This window comes from Aythya fuligula, chromosome 6, assembly GCF_009819795.1.
Source record: "Aythya fuligula isolate bAytFul2 chromosome 6, bAytFul2.pri, whole genome shotgun sequence".
NCBI classification, from domain to species: Eukaryota; Metazoa; Chordata; class Aves; order Anseriformes; family Anatidae; genus Aythya; species Aythya fuligula.
In genome coordinates, this window is record NC_045564.1 from 1,424,212 (window position 1) to 1,448,482 (window position 24,271).

Genomic DNA, 24,271 nt, shown 5'->3' on the forward strand with positions numbered 1-24,271 from the left:
GAATTACTCTTTTCAGAGAATTTTTGCCCTAATCTTTAATAGATACATAAATGTCAGGAAACAGTCCACAGCACTTGAAGCTGAGTACAGATCTGGGGACAATCAAAAGACTGAGTTTAGACTAGTTTTGCAGCTTTTTGCAAAATGTCAGTTCACTGTGCAATTCTTTATAGCATTCCACATGGGAGAAATAATACTTTCTTTTTGGAAGATCAGCAGAAGGGAGCAGCTAGAGGCATGGATGCCTTGAGTGAACAAGTGCCAGAAACTTCTACTGGCACAATAGAGTGGGTAAAGGAAGGACGGGCCACGTGGCTGGATACTTCTTTTGGCAACACTGATAGCTTGGGCTGGCTGTGAAGTTGGACCTGAATCTGTTACATAAAGCAGGACTGCACAGGCCTGTACCTTGGTTACGAGCCTAAGTCTGAAAAGCATCTGGGCTCTTAAATCCAATCCTGTTCCAATCTGCATAGTAATCTCCGTGAAGACGTGCATGTGGGGAAAGAGGAGCGGAACTCCAATGGGCAAAATCGGAATGGTAAACCACGAAGTTACCCTGATCAAGTCTTGTGGAAGCCACGTAATGGAGATACTGTTCCGGAAGCAAATGTATATTGGGATTCAGGGAATTTGAGAGGCAGACACGAATTAAAGAACCCAGGGCAGAATTTGTTAGGGAAAATAAAAAAAAATAAATAAATCAGCAGTTTTCTCATTTCACTTTACAGTGTTTCATCACAACCCAATTCCTGTTCGCTCTTGTAACACAGAGCTCCCTTTTGTGTGGGAAATGGTAGACACAAAATTAATATTTTAAAGTGCACCCCTGTATTGCAAACCCCGAGTTCGGTTCCGTTTAAAAGCAGCGAGATGCAGTCCTGCTGCCCATGGCTTACGCTGGCACTCAGGCTGAAGCACCAGGAGCAAGCTGCTGCGAGCTGATCTTCATGGCCAACCCGAGCATGTGACGGTCACTTAAAATAGCTCCGTGCATTAGATCCTGGCAGCAGGCCTCACGCTCACACGTCTCCGGGCTGCCCCTGTTGCGGCCCACGGGCGCACCGCCCCAGGGATGCAGCCCGGCAGCGGGAGGGGAGGCCCCCAGACCCCCTGCCCCGCCACACGCAGGTGCCGGTCACATTGGCATGGCCGTAGCGGGGCACAGCATTACAGACGCTGAATCGTTCTGCTGGCCAAACGCTGCAGAGCGAAGGCAGGCGTAAGGCCAACGGCTCTTCGCACCGTGCGGTTACCGAGCAGAGCCTCCGGAGCGCAGCGCGGAGCAGCGCCCGTCCCGCTCCCTGGGCGCGGCGCTCTGCGGCCACCGCGCACCCGCGACCCGCCGCCACCACCTCCCGCCGCGCCCTCATTGGCCGGCGGGGCCGTCCGTCACGGGAAGGGCGGGACTCAGGCCCCGCCCAACCGCCGGGCTGGCGGCTCCGCGCCGCCGCCACCGCGCACGCGCAAGGCACCAGCGCCCCGCGGGCCGCGGCCCGGCCGGCTGCCGCGCCTGCGCACTGCTTCTCCCTCCCCCCTCCCCGGAGCGGAAGCGGCGAGGCCGGCCCAGTTCCGCCTCGGCGTCGTTGGCGCTGCACAAAATGGCGAAGATCGCCAAGACCCACGAAGGTAAAAAGCCCCCGGGGGGCGCTGCCGCGGCGCCTCTCTCCTCGTCCCCGCCTCAGGAGCGCGCTTCTCCTCGCCGCTGAGCCGGGGCCGGCGCCGCTCCGGGGCCGGGCAGCGGCCGGGCGGGCTCCCCCCGCGGCGCCGGGCCCTGCGCGTAATGGCGGCGCCTCCCGCTCCCCGGGGCAGCCTGCGCGGCGCCGAGCGGCCCTGAGGGGAGCGGGCGGCCGGGGGGCTGCGGGCAGCTCCCGACGGGGATCGGCGCCTTGTGGGGCAGCGCGCGGGGCCTGCGCTTGGGTACCTTACAGCGAGCAGAAGCAGCTCCCTTAACGGCCCTGCTGCTCTGCCTCTGCTGCTCTGCCTTTCTTTTTTCGTCATGTTTCTGTGTACGTTGGGTCACGTGATGTGTTCTCTGTGACTCCGCGGCCTTAATTCCCTAACCAAAACCCGCCTTTGGTGGCACTGAGTTCGACTTCCATAACGGAGAGGTATCATCTCCTGTGGAAGCCGGGTTAATACAGTCTTTAGCACTGCACACCTGATAGGAGTTCATGGATAAAGAAATACTTAAGTAGGTGCCTTCACATTTTTAAGGTTAAGCAAAGTTGTTTCTTTCTAGCATTCCAGGATATTTTTTTAGAATTTCTAGTCTTTTGTTTATATGCTATAACATGTATGAGGTTACTATAAAATACTAACCAAATATTTCCCATCACAGTGTTCTGTCTCTCCTATTAAAGAGCTTTTAATAATAAAATAATTTATTTTTTGAAATTACTTGTAGAACAAAGCAAACTATGGTCAATTGAACCAAATGAAAATATTTACACACTTCCAGTTGCACATGCTAACGTGTTAGTGTTGCATTAGAACACATTTTAAGCATTTTTGTTATATGCAGTTTAAAAAAAAAAAGGAGGAGATCTGTCAACAATCGTATAGTGATACCTTTTCCCAATGCAGAAATATCTGAACAGCTTGGTTATTTTTACTTCTGAGTTCTGACCTCTTTTTCAGTTCCAGACTGATCTTCCAGACGAAGAGCTGCATGTTACTAAATTGTTTTAGCAGATTTTTCACATCTTTGTGCTCCTTGTTAAATACTTGTTGATTGATTTAAGACAGCTTTAAAAAGATCTCAAACAGTTTCAGATTGTTTCAGCTGCATAGCTTAAAGCAGACTCCTTGTTTTGTTACGCTGAAAACTAGTTTTAATTGGCTACTTAGAAAGTCTTAGTAAGCACTTGAGTTTTGAATGCTGTCAACAGTAGGTTTTCATTTGCATCTCTTTTTTTTTTTTTCTTGCTTGCAGAAAAAAACAAACAAACAAACAACAACCTCCAAACATCTCATAGGGTCCTAACGGGTAGGAAAATTTTAAGGTAGCTAGAAATAAGACTGCATAGGACAAGTTAAATGTGCAAAAATATGATAAGGCATGAAAAGAGAAACTATGTACACTGTAAAATACTACTTTGGCACAGTGTCTTCTTTCTTTTTTCATGCTGAGTAGTGTCTTGCACTCTGAACATGTTTTAAGTGGACCAAATTTGTATGGGAATGGAATACATGTTTTGAGAGAGGCTCTTGTGATTTGGCTGTGAGCAAGGTATTTAGTGACTTCTAATTCAAATATGTTGTTTTGAGGCATTTTCAACGTTTATGATACTTTTGAAATCAACATCGCATGTTAAAGTTGCTTCTTTTAAAATACCAAAATATATTAATATGAAAATAATGAAATACAGAAAAGGAGCAATCAGTAGGTTATTATCTTTTTTGTAATCCTACTCTTTATTGTTTCTCTGTCTTTTGACCAAAGTGATGTTTCTGTTTTGGTCCTGGTTGATTAATTCATCAAACAAGTATTTAGCTTTATACAGTGTTACTTTCAGCTTTTTCATTATTCTTTCTTTTTCTTTGTATTTATATGCTTTGGTAAATAGGGTGTGAGGTTTCCCAAGAAAATAACGGTTAGATCAAAGAATCTAAATAGACTTTTTTTCCAGCCAAACACTTGATGCTTTCCAAACTTGCTATTAGGCTACTACCATTTGCAGACCTCTAGACACCTGGTTAAGGGGAGCTTGGGGCCCACTGAATGGGTGCTGTCTTCAAGGAGAGAGTAGCATTTATAGGCTTCACTGAGTTAATTGAAAACAATGGTGGCTCCAAGTGTGTAGGGAGTGCTAATCCTGCAGGCCCTATGCAGACTTTTTTATGGTACACATAACCCAGCAGGTTTTGATGTAAGAAAAAAAAAGAAGGTTCCTTGGGTGTAAACAGTTGTAGTTATTGTAATTTAAAGGGAGCCAATAAAAAATCAGATCTGTACCCTCTTCAGTAAATAATAGCTACTTATTATATTGTTACTCATAATAGTAATACAATTATTATAAGAGCACATGGCATTAGGCTGTTCTAACAGCCTCTGCAGATGTCTGGAGCCCTGAGACAGGCAAATCTCCGTGGCCCACCTTGCGCAGCAGGGTATTTATTGGCACTTCAGGTGGCTGAGCTATATGCTCAGGCTGGTTCAGTGGATGGACAAGGAAGTGGATTTTAGGCAAGAAGTCGTGTTACAGCTATGGCTGTGCAATCAGGCCTTCGTGCACTGCTGAAGAGGCAGCATGTTGTTCCAGTAACTGCTTTTTAGAAGTAAGAATGCCGTGGTAGCCTAAGAGTGTTTGGTGCTAGCAGTGTCGTTCAGGTAGTCCCTTCCACCCCAGTGCTGCATTGCAGCAGGCTGCAGACAGAACCAGGAATTTGATCTGTCCTTTGGAAGAAACAACCAGCCAGGAACACCTCACAAACCTGTGAGAAAAGTATTCCTTCGAGTTGTTTCAGTTCCATGATCATCTAATAAGACAACTTCACAAAAATATAATGCTTAGGTGACGGTTAACAGAACGTGTGTGGTATGCCTCTGAGGGTGAGGAGAGACATCTGTTAGCAAGCCTGGGATCCCTAATTCAGCATTAGTAGTTTCTTCTGGTATTCTCCAGAAATGTAATACTTGGGAGCAACATGTCTCCGTCCTGGACTACCAGGAATCCCCTATGGTATGTGAGATTTTATGAGGAGTTGAATGTAAGTATGGGCAGGATTCAGCAGGTGGTCCTGGCCAGCAGTGTAGGGCTTTTGTCAGGCTCCAGCCTCTCAGGAGTTGTGGGCTTGGCAGGTACTGTGGGTTTCTGTAACACAGGTGACTGTTGAGGTTACTGTGTGCTGTGTGTCTGCAGAACTTTGCTGGGAGCCTGTAAGTGGCTGGAGCGAGGTTCTCCCTGCCAGCTGCTGTCATATTCCACTCTACGTATCTTCTGTGCATGGCACTTTGGACTTTAGAAAAATACTTCTGCTTATTTCTTTTCCTGTTAGATCACTGCAGGAATTTCAGGTTTTCTGCCAACTTCACTGTTGTGAACTCAGTGTTTCTATCTGCCAGTCCTGCAGGCTCTTAATCCTTGTATTCTTACTCATAGTTAAAGACTTTTTTCAAGCAAAGCTGTGCATTCGGTTACATCTGTACCAAGCAGGCATTTATATTGTATGCCCAATTTGCCCTTGAGTGCTGTTTGTGAGAAGAAAAGAACCCAGCCTTTAAATCATGTCTTGAGGTTTACAGAGTTGGCAGTTTACTTGTAAAATAAGCAATTCTGCACTGCCATCTTTCAATAAGTAAAAAAAATAATAAAAAAAAAAATAAAAAATTCCCTCAATTATGTTTACTGGTCTGAGGTTTAATATTTTGGGTTAGGAATGATATTATATTTATTTCATTTTTAAAATTGTTCTTATCTTAATTTTTCCCAGGTTTGTTAGCAGATGTTTTAGTATAGCACCTTTTGCAAGATATCTTAATGGAAAAACCTTACGAAATTTATTAATACTGAAAAAGGGAAATGAGCAACAATAGTAAATAACTTAGGGAAATTTGCCAATATACAAAAATAATTTAAGAGGCAATGCTACTTCAGATAGGGAAAGAGTGAATAACAGAAACATTGAGGTTGGAAGGGATTTTTTTTTTTTTTTTTTGAGATAATCTACTCCAGTCCTCCTGCTCAAGCATGATTCTTGTTACTATTATTTATTTATTTTTTTTTACCAAAGAAGCGCAACTCTTTTGGCAGAGAAAATAATTGTTTGGTCTACATAAATTAATATTTTATAGATAATTGTCTTCATAAATCTATTGAATCAAGTACAAATGGAAACAGTAATTGTTTTATGGGGTTGCGTGTTCCCTAATAAACCTATGTCCAGATTACAATTGTTGAAGACAGTTGAAGTACCGTAACTTATTTTCTTGTTGCCTTACAACAGGTAGGAGGAAAGCATGGTTAAATTTGCTTCCTTGTTTTTTGGGGTTACCAGGGTAATGTTGTTTCTGAAAGTACCAAATTTCTATGGTCAAAGACTGCCACTAGAGTTGATTAGTGTCAGTGTACATTAAGAGTGGCAGAGCTCTTATTTGTACTGTTTGAAAAAGCGTTTTTAATTAGAGAATTAGGTTAATTGAGAAAGCATTTTGTTGATGTAGTGTTGAGAAATATTACTGCTGTAAATTACCTTCTCTGCTATCTCTTTTGGAAGATGGGATGTTAATAATCCTTGCGGGTTTGAACGGTTTGCTTCAGGCTGTACAGCAGATACAGTCAGTGCTGGATAATGTTACAACTTGAGGAAAATCTGCTTTACATACATTGTGATTTTATAGCTTTGTATGATAGATGTTTTCTTATTTATTTAGAGATGGTCTTCAGAATTGGGTGGATAAACTCCGTTTGGTGTATGTAGTGACATGAGTATTGCATTTGGTATATCTGTGTGTAAAAAGACCTAAGACTTTTGGTGTTTTTAATCCTAGATATTGAAGCACAAATTCGAGAAATTCAAGGAAAAAAGCCTGCTCTTGATGAAGCACAAGGAGTAGGCCTTGATTCCACAGGATATTATGACCAAGAAATCTATGGTGGCAGTGACAGCAGGTTTGCTGGATATGTAACTTCTATTGCAGCAACAGAATTGGAAGATGTAAGTGATTTTACTTATTTAAGGAATGGATGTTAAGTATTCTGGTGTTTATTTGGGGTAATTTTTAATAGCAGTTACTGAAGCAAAAGCAGGTATTTTTGTTAAAGCCGTACTGGGCAAAACATCTCTTAGCCTGGAACTTCATCAGGTCTAAGTCTGGCTTGTACTTAATGAAATGTGCTTTGGATGTCATGTAGCTCCAAGCAGAAGCCAAAAAGTTGTGGTCTGGTACTTAATTAGTATTTTAGCAGTTACTAGAATAGTTAACTTTGTTCTGTCATTGCTGCCAAGATGAAAAAATCTAATAAAACTTGGCTCAAAAAGTTTAAGTGACTATTTTGAAATGCGATAGAAATATTAATTTTCAGCACTTTTTGAATTGTCTTTTTCCATTGTTTTGTTTTTCTAATGTATCCCAGCAATAACATTATGTTTATTTTTAATGTTAAACACATGACCTCAGTTTCAGGAGCAAACTATGATTATGACATTAAATACATACAAGCACCTATGTATTACACTGATTAAATTACATTTTTAAGGGGATGAAAGAACATTCTTGTTGTGTAGTGTTTGCCATTTGAAGACTTCTAGGAATTCTTTAATTAAATTTCCACTGCAGCATTTCACTGAAACCATAGTTTTAAGAGCAATTTTTCTTTTGGATTGCTGTAAATTAAAGCACAGAAATTGGCTATTGGTATGACAAAATAGCAGAAGGATCTTGCACATTCTGAATACTTTTAACTTTCTCAACCACAATGGCAATAACTAAATTAACAGTACTATAATATATTTCTGACTCTCTTCCTGATTCTGAAGTGGTTTTTTTAGGGCTATTAACTGAAATTTTGTTTTATATTTGTCTGGATTTTAAGAAAAAAATGGTGTGCACTATTTTTTCCATAACAATAGAAAATTACATCAATAGTGCTGATCTGAAATACTTTTTGTAAAACTAGTGAAGATAGCATTTTTGAGTAAATGTAGCATGTTTACTGAGTCTTGTAGGGAAGAAGATAAACATATCCAAATCCCTAAAATGTCATCTGGCTAAGCAGTTGTTTTGAGGGAATTACACAATAAGCTGTATGAAAAGGATTGCTAAGATTTGGAGTATTCTACTTGTCCGTTTTCATCTCATCTGTAACTGCAGTATATTAATTTGACATTATCTTAATCCAGTATCAATGTGATAAATTTGCCACATCTTTCTGCTGACAGGATGATGATGACTACCCTTCTACAAGCTTGCTTGGCCAGAAGAAGCCAGGATACCATGCTCCAGTGGCATTGCTTAATGACATCCCACAGTCAACTGAACAGGTACATCTTAAGGCACAATAAAATACTGTTTTAGGTCTTAAGAGAAGTATTAGTGTTTTGACACCAGGTCTTGTCTTCTGGAAGTACAGGATGTCTATGAAGCATTATGCTATTTTAATTTTGCTATAAGCTTGCCTCGGCTTTACACACAGGATGGTAAAAATTGGTATTTCTGCACTTAAAGATGGTATGCATATACACTAAACCATTAAAAAAGTGTAGATTAGACAATTTAAAAATGAAAATAACAGGAATATCTTAATGTCTGTTACACTTCTATTTTTGTGAAGAAAATGTAATGACTTAGGTTTTATATTCCTAAGTTATTTTTCCTTGAAACTTAAAAACATATGAACTTGTGTTAGGTCTTCCACAAAAAGCAGAGGAAAGGCTTACAGCATGAAATGCTTTGGAAGCAAATGAATATGCTGCTTAAAGTAAATTTGTTTCAGAAGTTAGTTGATCACAAATCTTGTGTTTAAAAAAAGAGAAAATTACGGTTACAGAAGTAAAATTTATAGTTGTCTAATATTTTGACATTCCTACTTAGTTGTGATTTAAAATAAATTAGTAATACTGAGTACAGGCTAATGGTAACCAGACATCTTTCATGTTCTTCCTGTGTGACTAACCAGCTTTTTTCTGGTTTTAGTATGATCCTTTTGCAGAACACCGTCCGCAAAAGATTGCAGATCGGGAAGATGAGTACAAAAAGCACAGGCGGATGATGATAATTTCCCCTGAGCGTCTTGATCCTTTTGCAGATGGTAATTTGTTTTGACTTTTCTATACCCTCGATGATATTTGTTGTCTTAAACTGTCTTTAGCCCTTTGATTTCTTTTGGCATGCTTATAAGCCTACCTAGTTTTGTTTTTAAACATCCCCTTTTTGTAGAGATTGGGTTGAAAACCTAGATACCATATTCTTCATCTTTATAATACAAGTTTTCTTTCCAGGTAGAAGGACAAGAAAATAATGAGCCATTGCCATAGAAACACAAAGGGTTAAAGGTTTATCTTTTCATTTCGTTTTGGGTTATGCATTATACTTGAACAACTTGTGTAATGAGTGCTCAAAGTCTTTCGGTACCTTGAAAGTTTTCATTCCAAGTCATAGATTTACAGGGTTATGCTTTTGAAATACTAGTTCTCATAATAGAGCACCTAATTCTTACCATCTTATGTAAACTTAGGTGGTACAGCTAAAAGAAACAAAAGCATATTATAAGACTTGGATACTATTAATAGTTCAAGTCTGTTCTGATAATTTTAGAATGCAAGTCAGGAAAAGGGGTTTAGTGGGTCTCAGGTGAGTGAGTTTCACGTGTGGAAATAAGGTGCCTGTTGGCTTAAAATTAGCAGCTGTTTTGCAGGTTTTACAAATTAGAGTTTCAGCCTGCATGAATTAGTAGGGATATTAATTATTTTACTTGCTTAATTGTAATTGATATAAACATGTATTGTCAGAATTCACAGGCCCATACTAACTGTCCTTAATTTCTTTCCTACAGCAGTACTGCTATATGCCAGTCCTGTCTGCATTCTTAAGGGTGCAGTTCAACACATCCTGTGTAGATTATGGTGAAAAAGTATTCCAAAGGAAAGTCCTATCAAAGCTAGTGTCAGAATGACACAGCCAATTGGGCAATGATCTTCAGCATAGAAATGTTTAAGAATTTTATTTTTTTCCTAAATTGTAATGCTATACCACTTGTATAGCAAATCTGCACATTCTTCTTAAAGAATAGTGTTTTTCTTGACAAGTCTTAATTTTTACAAAGCTGGGCTTCTTGTAAAGTGTTTAAAAGATATCTTAACTCAAGATATACAGCATAAAACAACATATGGTATACAATCCCATTACCTGTGAGTATCATTGTGGTGGTATATGTACTGTATTACATTCCGATCCCAATCGCAATTGTACTTTGAGAAGAGAAGAGGGGGAAAGTGACATCAAAGAGTTTTTTGGGATCTTTTTTGAAATGAAGCCCTTTTACAATATGACATTGGAAGATCTGGGAGGTGTGTCCAGATTTGTCAAACTTATAAATGGGTCTTTGTGATAAAACATTTTAAACATTATTGAGGTATGCAATAGTTATTTATAGTCAGATAACAACTAGGATTTAACAGCTTACACAAGGTAATGTTTTGAATATAAATATATTTCCAAAGTGTTACTAATGGTAAAGAGATAATTTTCTAGGCTTCTATTCTGCTGCTTGAAGTCAGAACTGCTGATGGAGACAAAGGCACGAAAGTGTACGTATTCCGGATTAGCAACCCAGGAACCCATCACTTCTGAAGACTCTTAACTGTGTTGTCATTTTATCATATATATCTGCTTTAAAATATTTGTTTGAAACTGCAGTAGATATGTTTGTGTTCAAACAGGTTAAATTGATCAGCAAACTGAATAAACGTAAGATACAAGTAATTTTTAAAAATTTCAATCAAAAAGTAAAATTAAATGATCATGGAATAATATAAAATTAGAGCAGGACAGTAGAAAAATTCATTAGTTTCTGCTTATCCTGTACTCATTGTGCTCCATTCCTGTTGCTGTTCTCTTCTGCAGGAGGGAAGACACCAGATCCTAAAATGAATGCCAGAACATACATGGATGTCATGCGTGAACAGCATTTAACAAAAGAAGAGGTGTGTGTGGAGAGGGATTTGCATTTGGACTTGGTTTCATTTTATGGCCTTTGAAATGACAAAACGAACAGTGGGAACGTTCTGTTGCCTTTTTCTTGACTTAAGTCTTTTTTTTTTTCAGAGAATCCTGTCTTTCACATTTTGGAAGTCCAGTTGACCTTAAAGACTGGAAAATATGTGTTCTGTATAATACCTAGAGAGTAGAGGGAGAAATAGTCTCAGTATAATTTTTTTATACCACTTGGACTTGTTTATTTCCTCGCACGGGAGGAGACACAAAAACTGATAGTCGTTGAGGGTGTTCAGTGTCAGATTTCTTCTTGTGAGCTGTATGTAAAGAGAATCGAGGGAGGTTTTAAAAGTCTTTCCTTATTATGACAGATGTTGCAGTACCAAGAACTGCTGTGAGGTTAACGTTTAGTTTTAACAAAGGGAAATATCATAGAATCATAGAATATCCTGAGTTGGAAGGGACCCTTAAGGATCATCAAGTCCAACTCTTGACACCGCACAGGTCTACCCAAAAGTTCAGACCATGTGCCTAAGTTCACAGTCCAATCTTTTCTTAAATTCAGACAGGCTCGGTGCAGTGACCACTTCCCTGGGGAGCCTGTTCCAGTGTGCGACCACCCTCTCTGTGAAGAACCCCCTCCTGACGTCCAGCCTAAATTTCCCCTGCCTCAGCTTAACCCCGTTCCCGCGGGTCCTGTCACTAGTGTTAAAACTAAAAAACTAAATACTTAGTTTTATCAAAGGGAAAATAAGTAAAATGCATGCTTGATTCATGGCTTTTAGAAATTCATTTTAATATTTAAAAATAAGGTTGTAATACAATAAAAATCCATGTATAATACCTACAGCACCATTATTATTAACTGGAGCAAGATCTTACAGTTCCAGTGAAGTCTGTAGTTGTATATTAATTTAACCTAGTTGATAGACATTAAATGAGGAAATAGTATATCATTTTGATAATGTTTCTCTGTTTTCTCACTGATAAGTGAAAACTAGTCTGTGTCAGAGTGCTGTTTTAACAATGTTATTTCAGAATTTTAAATGAGAATTTGATGTTTTTTTAATGTCACAGGGTATAACAAATTAACATTTTCCAATTCATTTCTCTTTAATAATTTATTAACAAGGAACTCATTTGAAACAGACCAGTAATGATTTTACGTCATGCATATGAGAGACAGAAATTGGTAGCACCTTAAAAAAAAATTCTCAATGCATTTTTTCCTGCTATAATATGGGATTTTATAATAAATTAATTTTAAAACAGCCCTTCCAAACACACAACAACGTCAGCATAGAATAATCTGAAAAGATACTAAAATTAAATCAAAGTGGCTGATTGCACGTTGTTTGGGCAAAACTTCAAAAATACCATGAAAAGATACCCGATGCAACTGAAAGATCTTTTCTTAATGTCTGGTCCGTAGAATCCTTAAGAAACCTGTTTGTCTTTTTGTGTCCTTGAATAGAGGGAAATTAGGCAGCAGCTAGCTGAAAAAGCTAAAGCTGGAGAGCTTAAAGTCGTCAATGGAGCCTCATCTCAGCCACCTTCAAAACGCAAGCGGCGTTGGGATCAGACAGCTGATCAGACCCCTGGTGCTACACCAAAAAAATTATCCAGTTGGGATCAAGCAGAGGTAATAATCCACGTGTTCATCAGTTTATCTATAGAAGACCTTATTAATGCTAGTGCTCTTGAATTTATAAGTTTCTTACTCTGCCAACAAATATATGCATGCATGTGCACACAGAAAAGAAAAAAGTTAGTCTCTGACTGTATACAGAATGAGAGAGAAATACTTTTGCTTTTGTCTTGTGTAGACTCCTGGACATACACCATCTCTGCGCTGGGATGAAACCCCAGGCCGTGCAAAGGGTAGCGAAACTCCTGGTGCCACCCCGGGCTCAAAAATATGGGATCCTACTCCCAGTCATACACCAGCAGGGGCTGCAACACCTGGACGGGACACACCTGGTCATGCAACACCAGGCCATGGAGGTGCCACTTCCAGCGCACGTAAAAATCGATGGGATGAAACACCTAAAACAGAAAGAGGTATTTATGGCAAAGCAGTCTTAAGAAGTTTTGAATGACTAATGGTACTGGAATTTTCCAGCCTACACAAACAGTAGAAACAAAAGGCAGGCAAGAAATAAATACATTCTGACATCTTGTGGCTGATGTGAAGAGATGTTTTTGTTTGAATTTGTAGCATTGGATTCTGTCTAACACCTTAGCACAAATCTGTGAAAGTAGCTCTGTTCAAAAAATCTATCACAATTTTTTGGTAGTGACTGCTGCAAGTTGAGATTTTAGTGAGTCCTTAGGACATAATAAAGTAGCTTACATGGAATTGTTTTTGTGATACAATTTTGTGTGTGGTTTCTGAACTGTTGAATTTTTGTTGAAATCTTTAACATTGAAGTGAGATTTGGAAGCATTTTTCTCCTCTGCCTTAATTTAAATGATGCTCACATGCCAGAGAACAGTGAAACACCACTTAAATGGTTTATCAAGTGTGTGTGTAGAGTACTTTTATTATCTAGAACATCTTGAGTTTTTTGTCTTCTTTTAGTATTTTATTTTTGCTAAGATTCAATGAGAACATGAGATACTTTTTCATAAAATGAAATCCTTTTTTTTTTTGTAATGACTTCTCAGTATTCACTGAAAAAAATCTGAACTTTTCTACTGTTTTTGTTTATTTCATAATTGTTGATTCATGTAGATATACGGACATTATCAATATCCAATTCTATTTTCACTATAGTTGGAACATATGCTGTCCAGCTTTCTTCAAAAAACATTTTGTTTTATTTTAGATACTCCGGGACATGGCAGTGGATGGGCTGAGACTCCTCGTACAGATAGAGGTGGTGATTCCATTGGTGAGACACCAACCCCAGGAGCAAGTAAAAGAAAGTCACGATGGGATGAAACACCTGCTAGCCAGATGGGTGGCAGCACTCCTGTTCTGACACCTGGCAAAACACCCATTGGTACACCAGCTATGAACATGGCAACTCCGACACCAGGTGAGCCCAGTTCATTCCCTAAGACTTCACTTCTTTACATGAAAATGAAGCATTTACCTTTATGTCGTGTTTTGAAACAGTCTTTTGCCTAACATGCTCTTCTGCTGGTGTAAAAGCAGTCAGCATATGCTCAGTTTACCAGTTTACTTTTTTAAAAGCCCACAGCTAATTGTTTCTGTAGGGTAATCAAGGCTCAAGTTATGGGTGTGTTCGTGTTCAATCTAATTGGTGAAGACACTGATAAAAGTCTATAAAAGTTTAATGTCTTAACTGGCTACAGTCTTGAAGTTCTGCAGGAGCTTTGGCTCAAGAGAACACCTAAAAGGTTAAGTAAACATATCTTCTGCATACGCAAGTTTTCTTAAATCCTCCTTTTCTAATTTGACTATAGGTCATATCATGAGCATGACTCCTGAACAGCTGCAGGCTTGGCGTTGGGAGAGGGAAATTGATGAGAGAAACAGACCACTTTCTGATGAGGAATTGGACGCTATGTTCCCAGAAGGATATAAGGTAATTCATCTAAAGTAAAATACAGCAGACCATAGTGTTTTTTATTCTGCCAGAGGATGTGTTTTTTTTTTCTTTTTAAACAAGTTGTCCAATACATAGAATATTTCACACTAAGTAGTGATTACTTCATGTAGACATTTGATGGGTTCAGTAGCTTGTTTACTATAAATCTATTAGAAAGGGAGAAACTTTTTGGTTTGAAAGGCCAGTTCGTATTCTGCTTCTCAATGGTAGGAGTGCTTGTTAAAGTCAGAAATGAAGCCCAGATATGGTAAGACAAAGGAGAGTTATGAATTCTAAGCTGGCAAATAAATTATGTTGATATAAATACTGAAGTGCTTTTTTAAAAATACTTCTGTGAAGAGAGTTTGGGTTTATTATCCAGGCTCTCCTTAATGCAATGTGTTTTCTTCTGAAATAATTGTCAACACACAATAAGCACAAATAGGAACTATCATTCTCAATTTGTTTATATTGCTGGATATTAAATCTGACATATGCAACAACACACAGATCTACAAATGACTAAACCCGTATGTTCTGTTTTTATGTGCTTTGCACTTGATTCGTTCCTCCCCTTGTATCTGCTGTGGTACAAAAAATTCTCAGCCTTGCAGGCTGTGGAGATTCTCCTTTAGGTTTGTGTTGTGATGCGTTTTTTAACGTATTTCATTCCTCCTTTGGTAGGTTCTTCCCCCACCAGCTGGTTATGTACCCATTCGCACTCCAGCCCGTAAGCTTACAGCAACTCCAACGCCTTTGGGTGGTATGACTGGATTCCACATGCAGACCGAAGACCGCACTATGAAGAGCGTCAATGACCAGCCATCTGGCAATCTTCCTTTCCTAAAACCAGATGATATCCAATACTTTGATAAACTTCTGGTAAATGTGATTTCTTTTATGCTGATTAAAGTTGCCTGATCTTTTTTGAACTTGTAGCAATGCCTATTAATTTGTCTGGATTTATTTGTAGGTTGATGTTGATGAGTCAACTCTGAGTCCTGAAGAACAGAAGGAGAGGAAGATAATGAAATTACTTCTGAAAATAAAGAATGGCACACCTCCCATGAGAAAGGTAAGATTAATTATCAGATGTATTCTTACCACTCCAATTTTTCAAAAATATGCATTTATTTTCACACTCAGTTTCAGACTACTGTTGTTACTTCTGCAGTCCATGGGATTCTCTTAAAAAACATCTTGTAAATTTGGAGAGCTTTTTAGTGCTTTCTCCCTCTATGCAAGTACAGATTTTTTTGTCCTTCTATGTACTTGTTTTTTGTATGCTCTTTGTATGGTAATGTCTGTAACTAAATATCGTATGATGGCTTATAGAATATTTTGGAATTACAAGAAGCCAGTTTTAAAGTGCTTTTTCATTACAGGCCTGTGTAATTTTCTGGATTTTGCTTGTTAAATTGGCAGTGTAGCTCTTACTCAAGTTTCTGGCCTGCGCAGCATGTAATAAATTAGCTGTATTTTCTGCACAGTTGTAATCTAAATGACCTACGCACCAAGCTGCATGTGTGCAAGGAAGTGCTGTGTAAAAGAATTTTCAGGTGGTACTATTTTTGTATCTTATTAGACCAGGATCATGCTTTTCATAAAAACTGCACATCAGAGAGAAAATCTGGATGTTTTTCTTGACCCATTTATGTAAAAACAGATGCAACATAAAATCATTTGAAAAAGTTTAGCAGTGGTAGGAAGAAGTATTTTGCAACCTGTGGTTACAATAGATTACATTTTAACTTGCTAATGTCTACTTGCTTTGTTAGTATAGTTTAACTGACAGGCTGCTTGAATTTTTTTTTTATTTTTTAGGCTGCTTTGCGACAAATAACTGATAAAGCTCGGGAATTTGGAGCAGGACCGTTGTTTAACCAGATTCTGCCTCTGCTGATGTCACCAACACTTGAAGATCAGGAGCGTCACTTGCTTGTCAAAGTCATAGACAGAATTCTCTACAAACTGGATGACTTGGTCCGACCATATGTACACAAGGTCTGTGGAAGTTTGCTATTTCATCTTTGATTAGTTCTTTTTGATCACTGCTGGGAGAAATGTAGGGTCTGTTTGCATAGCAGAAAACTGTCTTTTATAAACCTACATATTTCTTCAGATGAATTTCAAAATCTCATGTAATGTCATCCCAGTGTGGGCTTTGCATTACTAAGGACGCAAAATGTTAAAATGATAAATGCACAGCTGGGGAGGGAGGGGGAGGATTTTACATGATCTAGGTTGCATCTGTAGGCCAGGTTCTTCAAGAGACAGCTGTGAAGTGTAACTTTTTTTTTCTGGTCCTCATAGAGCTTAAAGGTTGGATCCATGGAATTATCTCAGTTTCATGGAATCTTCATTTTCGTATTAGGACCAGAAATTCTCCTTAATGCATTCATAAATGGTAATGTTTTTTTTATTTTTTCAGATCCTTGTTGTCATTGAACCACTGCTGATTGATGAAGACTATTATGCCAGAGTGGAAGGCAGAGAAATTATTTCAAACTTGGCAAAGGTAATAAAGTTGCTTTCTTCAGTGAGATTGTGAGTTGGGGAGTTAGCTTATATACACTTAGATAGAGCTTATATAGAGTCATGGCAGAAAAATTAACTGTGCTGCTAATAAATACAATCCATGTGTCCTGTATGTTTTTCTTTCAGGCTGCTGGTTTGGCAACGATGATCTCTACGATGCGTCCTGATATTGATAATATGGATGAATACGTCCGAAACACAACAGCTCGAGCCTTTGCTGTTGTTGCCTCTGCTTTGGGCATTCCTTCTCTGTTACCGTTCTTGAAAGCTGTCTGTAAAAGCAAAAAGTCCTGGCAGGCTAGGCATACTGGCATCAAGATTGTGCAGCAAATTGCTATTCTTATGGGTTGTGCTATCTTGCCTCATCTCAGAAGCTTGGTTGAAATTATTGAACATGGTAAGTTCTGCCTTCCCTGGCTAAGTTTTTTTTTATTTTTTTTTTTTTTTTTTTTTTTTTTGGTCTTTGGAATTTGTCTTTTGTGTTATGGTGAGGCAAAAGGATATTAAGGGCCTTGTTTTGTATGTTCTTTTGACACTGGTAAATAATTCAGGTGCCTCTGAAAGAGGAATAGTGGTTTAGTTTTCCTAAAAATAAGTTTCTTTTTTACTGTTTATGTATTTGTATCATTCTGAGTTTAAGGCACGAGAAGTGGTCCTCAACACTACTGTTTTACAGGTCTTGTGGATGAGCAGCAGAAAGTTCGTACCATCAGTGCTTTGGCTATCGCTGCCTTGGCTGAGGCAGCTACTCCCTATGGTATTGAGTCATTTGATTCTGTTCTGAAGCCTTTATGGAAGGGTATACGTCAGCACAGAGGAAAGGTATGTCTAAAATACTTCCTTTTAGTTTGAATTGAAATGAGTGCGTGTCTTTTGTAACTCATTGGAGATATTTCTTCTCTTAAATAGGGTTTGGCTGCCTTTTTGAAGGCTATTGGTTATCTGATCCCACTTATGGATGCTGAGTACGCGAACTATTACACCAGAGAAGTCATGCTAATTCTTATCAGAGAGTTCCAGTCTCCTGATGAAGAGATGAAAAAAATTGTATTGAAGGTACATCAGAATTAATTGTTCATACACAGACAGTGCAAGATGATCAACTCTGAATGCTTAGCATTGACACGGAATATGTATATTCATTCTTTTCTTTAAAATAAAACCAAAACACCACAAACCCTACACAGAATTAAAATTGTTGTGTTTTATTTCCTGCCAGGTGGTCAAGCAGTGTTGTGGTACGGATGGTGTTGAAGCAAACTACATTAAAACAGAGATCCTGCCACCATTTTTCAAACACTTTTGGCAGCACAGAATGGCATTGGACAGGAGAAATTACAGACAGGTATTTTATTTGGAAAATTACAGTAAAACAGAGCTCATGTTAGGGTGTTCATTCAGTGTAAATGCTTTCTTCTATGTCTTGTATGTCCTGTGATGGAAATGTGTTTGGAATAGTGGTTTAGAAGGTGCACAGCTTGAAGGTTCATAGACTGTTAAGAGACTACCAGGCATTTCTCTTCTGTGAATATGAATCTACATCAGTTCTAAATTCACCTTTTTTGTTGTTGGATGATTTCAGAAGGTGAAAACAGTTGTTTATAGTGAGCTTAAAGAAAACATTGTCAGTCTTAGGGTGAGCTTAGGATTCCTCTTTTTTCAATAATGGTAGCAAGGCTACAGTAGCTATACAGGTGCATCATTTTTTTGTGTGTGTACTGATGCATTTTTACTGTTTTCCTAGATGGAACCTATTTCGAATTTACCACTCGTAACTTCTTACTGAAAAAGATTTCTACTGAAATGAAATCGGAAATCAGCATAGTGCTGTTTCTCCTCTTCAGACAAGGGAAATTTATTGTCAATATTTAGAAAATAGATTTTAACAATGTTTCCTCACTTACCCTTGGTGTATTTCAGTTGGTTGATACAACAGTGGAGCTGGCAAATAAAGTTGGAGCAGCTGAAATTATTTCTAGAATTGTGGATGATCTGAAAGATGAGGCTGAGCAGTACAGAAAAATGGTCATGGAAACAATTGAGAAGATAATGGGAAATCTGGGTGCAGCAGACATTGATCATAAACTGGAAGAACAACTTATTGATGGTATCTTGTATGCCTTTCAAGAACAGACCACAGAGGTAAGGGGTATTTAGTATTTGCTTGACTTTATTGGAAGGTAGCTTACTGTTAGTTACAGGGAAATGTATGTTTGTAAGCTATTTTTTAACCCTTGTATAGTGCTCTAATTGATGGAATCCAGATATTAGATCTAGAATGTTAGCATTTTAATAATAATTTTAGATGAAGGCAGATGTAATGAAAATACAATAGTGGCTTTGACCTAATTTTCCTTTGTTGTTTTAAAACCCAGGATTCTGTGATGCTGAATGGTTTTGGCACAGTGGTTAATGCTCTAGGCAAAAGAGTTAAGCCCTACTTGCCACAGATCTGTGGTACTGTTTTGTGGCGTTTGAACAACAAATCGGCTAAAGTTCGGCAGCAGGCTGCTGACCTGATCTCTCGTACTGCAGTTGTCATGAAGACTTGTCAAGAGGTATTGTACTGACTTGTATCAAATTTGCTATAGGATGTCATACTAATGAGAAGGATAGAAACAATCTCTTAAATCTCTTTACTTGGTTGTAGGAAAAACTGATGGGACATTTGGGAGTTGTGTTGTATGAGTACCTGGGTGAAGAATATCCTGAAGTATTGGGCAGCATACTTGGAGCACTTAAAGCTATTGTGAATGTTATAGGTATGTTTGTGTATTTATTGATTATGTGCCTATTCAAGAGTGAAATGTAAAGGCAGTGCAAAATTTAATATGTTTCTTTGGATTTGGATAGGTATGCACAAGATGACACCACCTATCAAAGATCTGCTGCCACGGCTTACGCCTATTTTGAAGAACAGACATGAGAAAGTACAGGAGAATTGTATTGATCTTGTTGGGCGAATTGCAGATCGGTAAGCTGGCTACTAATAAAATTGATCTTCTGTGGAAGCAATTACTGTAGCAAAAGCTAAACTTGAATATCAGGCCTGGCATCTATTTTTTTTGTTTGCTTGTTTTGTTTTTTTTTCATCTCTTGATATTTATTAAATTTTATTTTGAAAGCTGTGCATAATGCTTAAGATAAAATATTTTGCATATGATCTATTGAATGTATTGTAATTGCATGTAATCATATTATCTATAAACATTTTGTAAGGAGTGTATTGTCTGTGTCTTCAAATTTAAAACTTACTGTGTTGCGTGCATTCTGTGTGAGCTGTTAATCAGTGAAGGTGTGGTACAGTACAGAAGGTCTGATGTTAAGGGGTTCTTTCTTTAAGTAAATTCTTTAAATAGTGTCCCTGTGTTGATAGTGAATGAATAGGTGCTGCAGTTTGAGATTTTATTTTAAAACTTCTAACATCACAGAAGAGGTAACTCGCTTTACTCTCTTTCAGAGGTGCAGAATATGTTTCTGCAAGAGAATGGATGAGGATCTGCTTTGAACTGCTTGAATTATTAAAAGCTCACAAGAAAGCTATTCGAAGAGCCACAGTAAACACCTTTGGTTATATTGCGAAAGCTATTGGGTGAGTTAGTCTAATGCTTTATCCAATTCTACACAAAATTGCCTAACATAGCTATGATTGAATTTTACTGGTAAGAAATACTTGAACTTCTTTTCTTCTAACATGTTAAATGTGTACACTTCAGTTTTAGTCATTTAGTAGGAGAATGTAAACATATTCTTTATTAGCACATGGTCCTGTATTTTTGAACTTACTGTAGTTTTTGTAGGCTAGCAAGGTTAGAGTATAATTTGGTACTAAGAGCCCTTTGTCTCCTCAAGTTTTGATGGTGTGATACTCATTCAGACCCTCTGTATGCTTTCATAAACTCTCCTTTAAACACCCTTATTTCTCTTAAGTTGACGATTCCTTGATTTACAAAGGATCTTTTGACGCTAAGGTGGTATAACAAGTCAGCAAATTGTAGAAGGAAGTGCAATTCCCATTTTTATGCATAGTCTCAAATGAATGAGCAATTGCTGATTTAAACAGAGCAAGTTTACCAAGTAATGATATAACTGGGCTTTTCTACACCCAATTGCCTATCTCTGTCGAAGTCTTATTTGGAATTAACATGTGTTAATTCCAAATGTGTTAATAATTGTGTACATGTTTGTAATTGCCTGTTCGATCAGAGTAATAGTGGGGAGGCTAATCATATCTCCCTGTTTGTTTGCAAACTAACCAGAGGCAGAACAAAAGCTAAGACTAGGGAAAGTTGTTTAAAAAAAAAAAAAAAAAAAAAAGTTGGCTATGAAAAACACAAGGTCTTGCATTCAGTTGAGCTGTTTCAAAGTTTCATGGCTTATGGTGTTTCCCAGTTATTTTAATTCTTTGAAGAAAGGCTAAGCCATGTTCTTCCACAGTATTCTGTTTCAACCTCAGCTAACTTCCCAAGTCCTCAGTGAATTTATTGACACGGACATGCGTATTATCTCTTCCAGACCTCATGATGTATTGGCTACACTGCTAAATAACTTGAAAGTACAGGAAAGACAGAACAGAGTATGTACTACAGTAGCAATTGCTATTGTAGCTGAAACATGCTCCCCTTTCACAGTGCTGCCTGCACTCATGAATGAATACAGAGTTCCAGAACTGAATGTCCAGAATGGTGTGTTAAAATCTCTTTCTTTCCTGTTTGAATACATTGGAGAGATGGGGAAAGATTACATTTATGCTGTTACACCATTGCTTGAAGATGCTTTAATGGACAGGTGAGTACGCTTCTTTCTGTCTGTGGTACAGTTAGCCGTAGTCATGTGTTCAGCATATAGCTGGGTCTTAACAAACACAAATATGCACATTGTCCTTGTTAGCTTTTTTGATCAAAGTGACCAGCATAATTTGGGACCCATTGTCTGCAAAGAATTCAGATTATATACTTCTATTTTTCTAATGCTTTTGAAGATTAAAATGATATAAGCATCTTAAGTGGGACAGAACTTGCTATATTCAAACAGCTTCTGATCATTTCTATTTTTAGTACCTCCGTGGGATTATAACATAATATTTTGTCAGAAAATTGTCTTTATTAAATTAACTGATTTTTGGTTACTGTGCCTCTTACTGCCAATAGATGTGGGTTAAAAGCATATATTACTGCTTTCAAAGTAGAGTTAGTGAAAAGAAACATGATGCTTGTGTCCAATTGCATTGTTTCTAAGTATAATTTATTAAAAGACCATTATTTTCTTTCCAGGGATCTTGTACACAGGCAAACAGCCAGTGCCGTGGTGCAGCACATGTCTCTCGGTGTCTATGGGTTTGGCTGCGAAGATTCTCTTAATCATTTGCTAAATTACGTATGGCCTAATGTGTTTGAAACCTCCCCACACGTCATTCAGGCGGTTATGGGAGCTCTGGAGGGCCTCAGAGTTGCTATCGGTCCGTGCAGAATGTTGCAGTATTGTTTACAGGTATGTCCTAATGTATGTTGGGATAGCAAAGACAGCAGTTGTCAGACAGCCTTCATTTCAGAAGACAAAAAGTCAGCTCAGGGAGACTTCCAGCAAAGGAAAACAGTCTAGCTTCTCATCTCTTTAAAGTATCTAAATACAGCATCCTGTACCAACGACTTTGATAATGGCAACATGAAGTAGACACTGACTTTTGTGTAGTGAGATAACTGATTATATTGAAGAACTTGCATAGAAATAAGTAACAGAATATAAATTGACTAAAAAACTTGTAAAAGTGGAAGCATGCAAGCTTGAGGACGCTATATAATGAATGGGGAATAAATACGTAGTCTGAAAAGTTAGGAAAACACAAGTGAGATTAGTAACAGAGGATAGGATTGATATTAAATCAACATTATTTCCTGCTAGCCAAGTAAAATAGTAAGTAATTTAAAACCGCAGACACACAAAGCACTAGGAAACAGTGCTTGGAACAGAATTTATACCATTACAACAGTGCTAGTTAGCCCAGCTTCTGTAAGTGAATATGTGGAAGTAAAATCTGAAGGATCCTTTTCAATGTGTTTGTGCGTAACAGTTCTTGCTGCGTTGGGTGTAGAATTTAAATGCACGACAGATAAGAAGCAAGGATGAACGTAGTGCAGATCAGCGTAGAGATGGTGTGACTGCATTTTATTAATTGGTAGATACAGGATTTAACTCTGCTTTTTCAAGCAGGTTCCTCAGTACAAACATACTGACATCAGTAGGAAGGTGAAAGTTCCATAAGAAGTCTCTTGTGTGGTGCAGTTTTTGCTCTTTTTGTTTGTATTTTCTTAGTTTGTAAAAACACTAGAAGGAAGTTCTACATTCTGCTCATTTTGTTATGTTTAAGAATCATTTATCCCCTGTATTTCTATGTAATGCTCTCTACAGAATCATATCACAGGTAATGGAGCTAAAGATAAGATTAAATTCCAAATGAATACACTGCAGCTGACTTTTAATTCCTTTTTTAATGGAGAAGTAGAGGTAGATCTAGTGGAATTTTCTCCCTGCAGGAGGAAAAAACACTTCCAGATATAAGAAAATAATTTCTTACTACTTGCTGGTTTATATAGTCACAACATTGGGAATGAAACGCTTATTGCACCTTCTTTATTATAAATGATGTTAATTGTTATCAGTGTTTTTCAAATGCTTATTGTATAAAACTTGGTTAAATTTAATAACATACATTTAGAACTTAAGCTTTTAATAAAACTTTGTTTTGTTTTGTAGGGTTTGTTTCACCCTGCCCGGAAAGTCAGAGATGTCTATTGGAAGATTTATAATTCCATCTATATTGGATCACAGGATGCTCTGATAGCACATTATCCAAGAATCTATAATGATGAAAAGAACACCTATATTCGTTATGAGCTTGACTACATCTTATAATCTTCTTGTTCTGTTGTTTGTGTTTAATGCACAGCTGTTCTTCACTTAAATGCTTCAGATTTGATGATGTACAATTTTAAAATATTGGAGATCAGTATAGAGCTGGTCAGAGGCAGAGCTAGGAATCCAGTAGCATGATTTTTTAAATATGTCCTTGTTTTTGATGTTAAACAGTTAAAGCCAGTAGTGACCAAGAAAACAGTGATTACAATGTACTGGAGGGATTTCATTTTGGATTCATCTTTATGAAGATTTAGATTCCATTCCTTGTGTTTAAAGGGGTTGTTTATTTGAGAAATAAACATTTGTGTATAAAAAATAATTCTGGTGTGGTTTTTGGACAGAGGGACTTGTAAAACGAGTCTGTGATGGATTTAAGTATTCATTCATGTAATAAATAGGTGGCATAACACATTTTAACTTTTTTTTTTGTCATCCCCTAGCTTTTGAATAAATAAGAAAATTACACAAACTGTAGTAAATGTGTGTATCTTTGTCATGCAATAATGAAGCTGTACTCTGGCAGACAGTTGCAGTAGTGGTAGTTTGTTTTCATGGAAAAAGCAGTGTTTGTTTGCTTGTTATTGTTTCATCTGCAGTATCCTGG

General features: G+C 38.1%; 1 protein-coding gene across 3 annotated transcripts; it reads left to right on the forward strand.

Moving 5' to 3' along the window:
- Window positions 1-1,554: 1,554 nt before the first annotated feature.
- On the forward strand, window positions 1,555-23,983 carry SF3B1 (splicing factor 3b subunit 1). Of its 3 annotated transcripts, XM_032189762.1 has the most exons (25): window positions 1,555-1,629; window positions 6,494-6,660; window positions 7,885-7,986; window positions 8,639-8,753; window positions 10,568-10,647; window positions 12,132-12,299; window positions 12,484-12,718; window positions 13,486-13,698; window positions 14,090-14,211; window positions 14,899-15,096; window positions 15,188-15,289; window positions 16,039-16,218; window positions 16,646-16,732; window positions 16,879-17,149; window positions 17,429-17,574; window positions 17,662-17,808; window positions 17,972-18,097; window positions 18,673-18,894; window positions 19,128-19,310; window positions 19,403-19,514; window positions 19,606-19,726; window positions 20,213-20,344; window positions 21,268-21,540; window positions 22,026-22,242; window positions 23,506-23,983. In XM_032189762.1, the coding sequence occupies exons 1-25, from the start codon at window positions 1,602-1,604 to the stop codon at window positions 23,662-23,664; spliced, it is 3,906 nt and encodes a 1,301-aa protein (XP_032045653.1). In that variant the 5' UTR covers window positions 1,555-1,601; the 3' UTR covers window positions 23,665-23,983. The 3 variants fall into 3 exon arrangements, with proteins under 3 accessions (XP_032045653.1, XP_032045655.1, XP_032045654.1); XM_032189763.1 differs by lacking the exons at window positions 1,555-1,629; window positions 6,494-6,660; window positions 7,885-7,986; window positions 8,639-8,753 and adding an exon at window positions 8,767-10,251; XM_032189764.1 differs by lacking the exons at window positions 10,568-10,647; window positions 12,132-12,299; window positions 12,484-12,718; ... (16 more) ...; window positions 22,026-22,242; window positions 23,506-23,983 and adding an exon at window positions 8,944-10,250.
- Window positions 23,984-24,271: the final 288 nt, after the last annotated feature.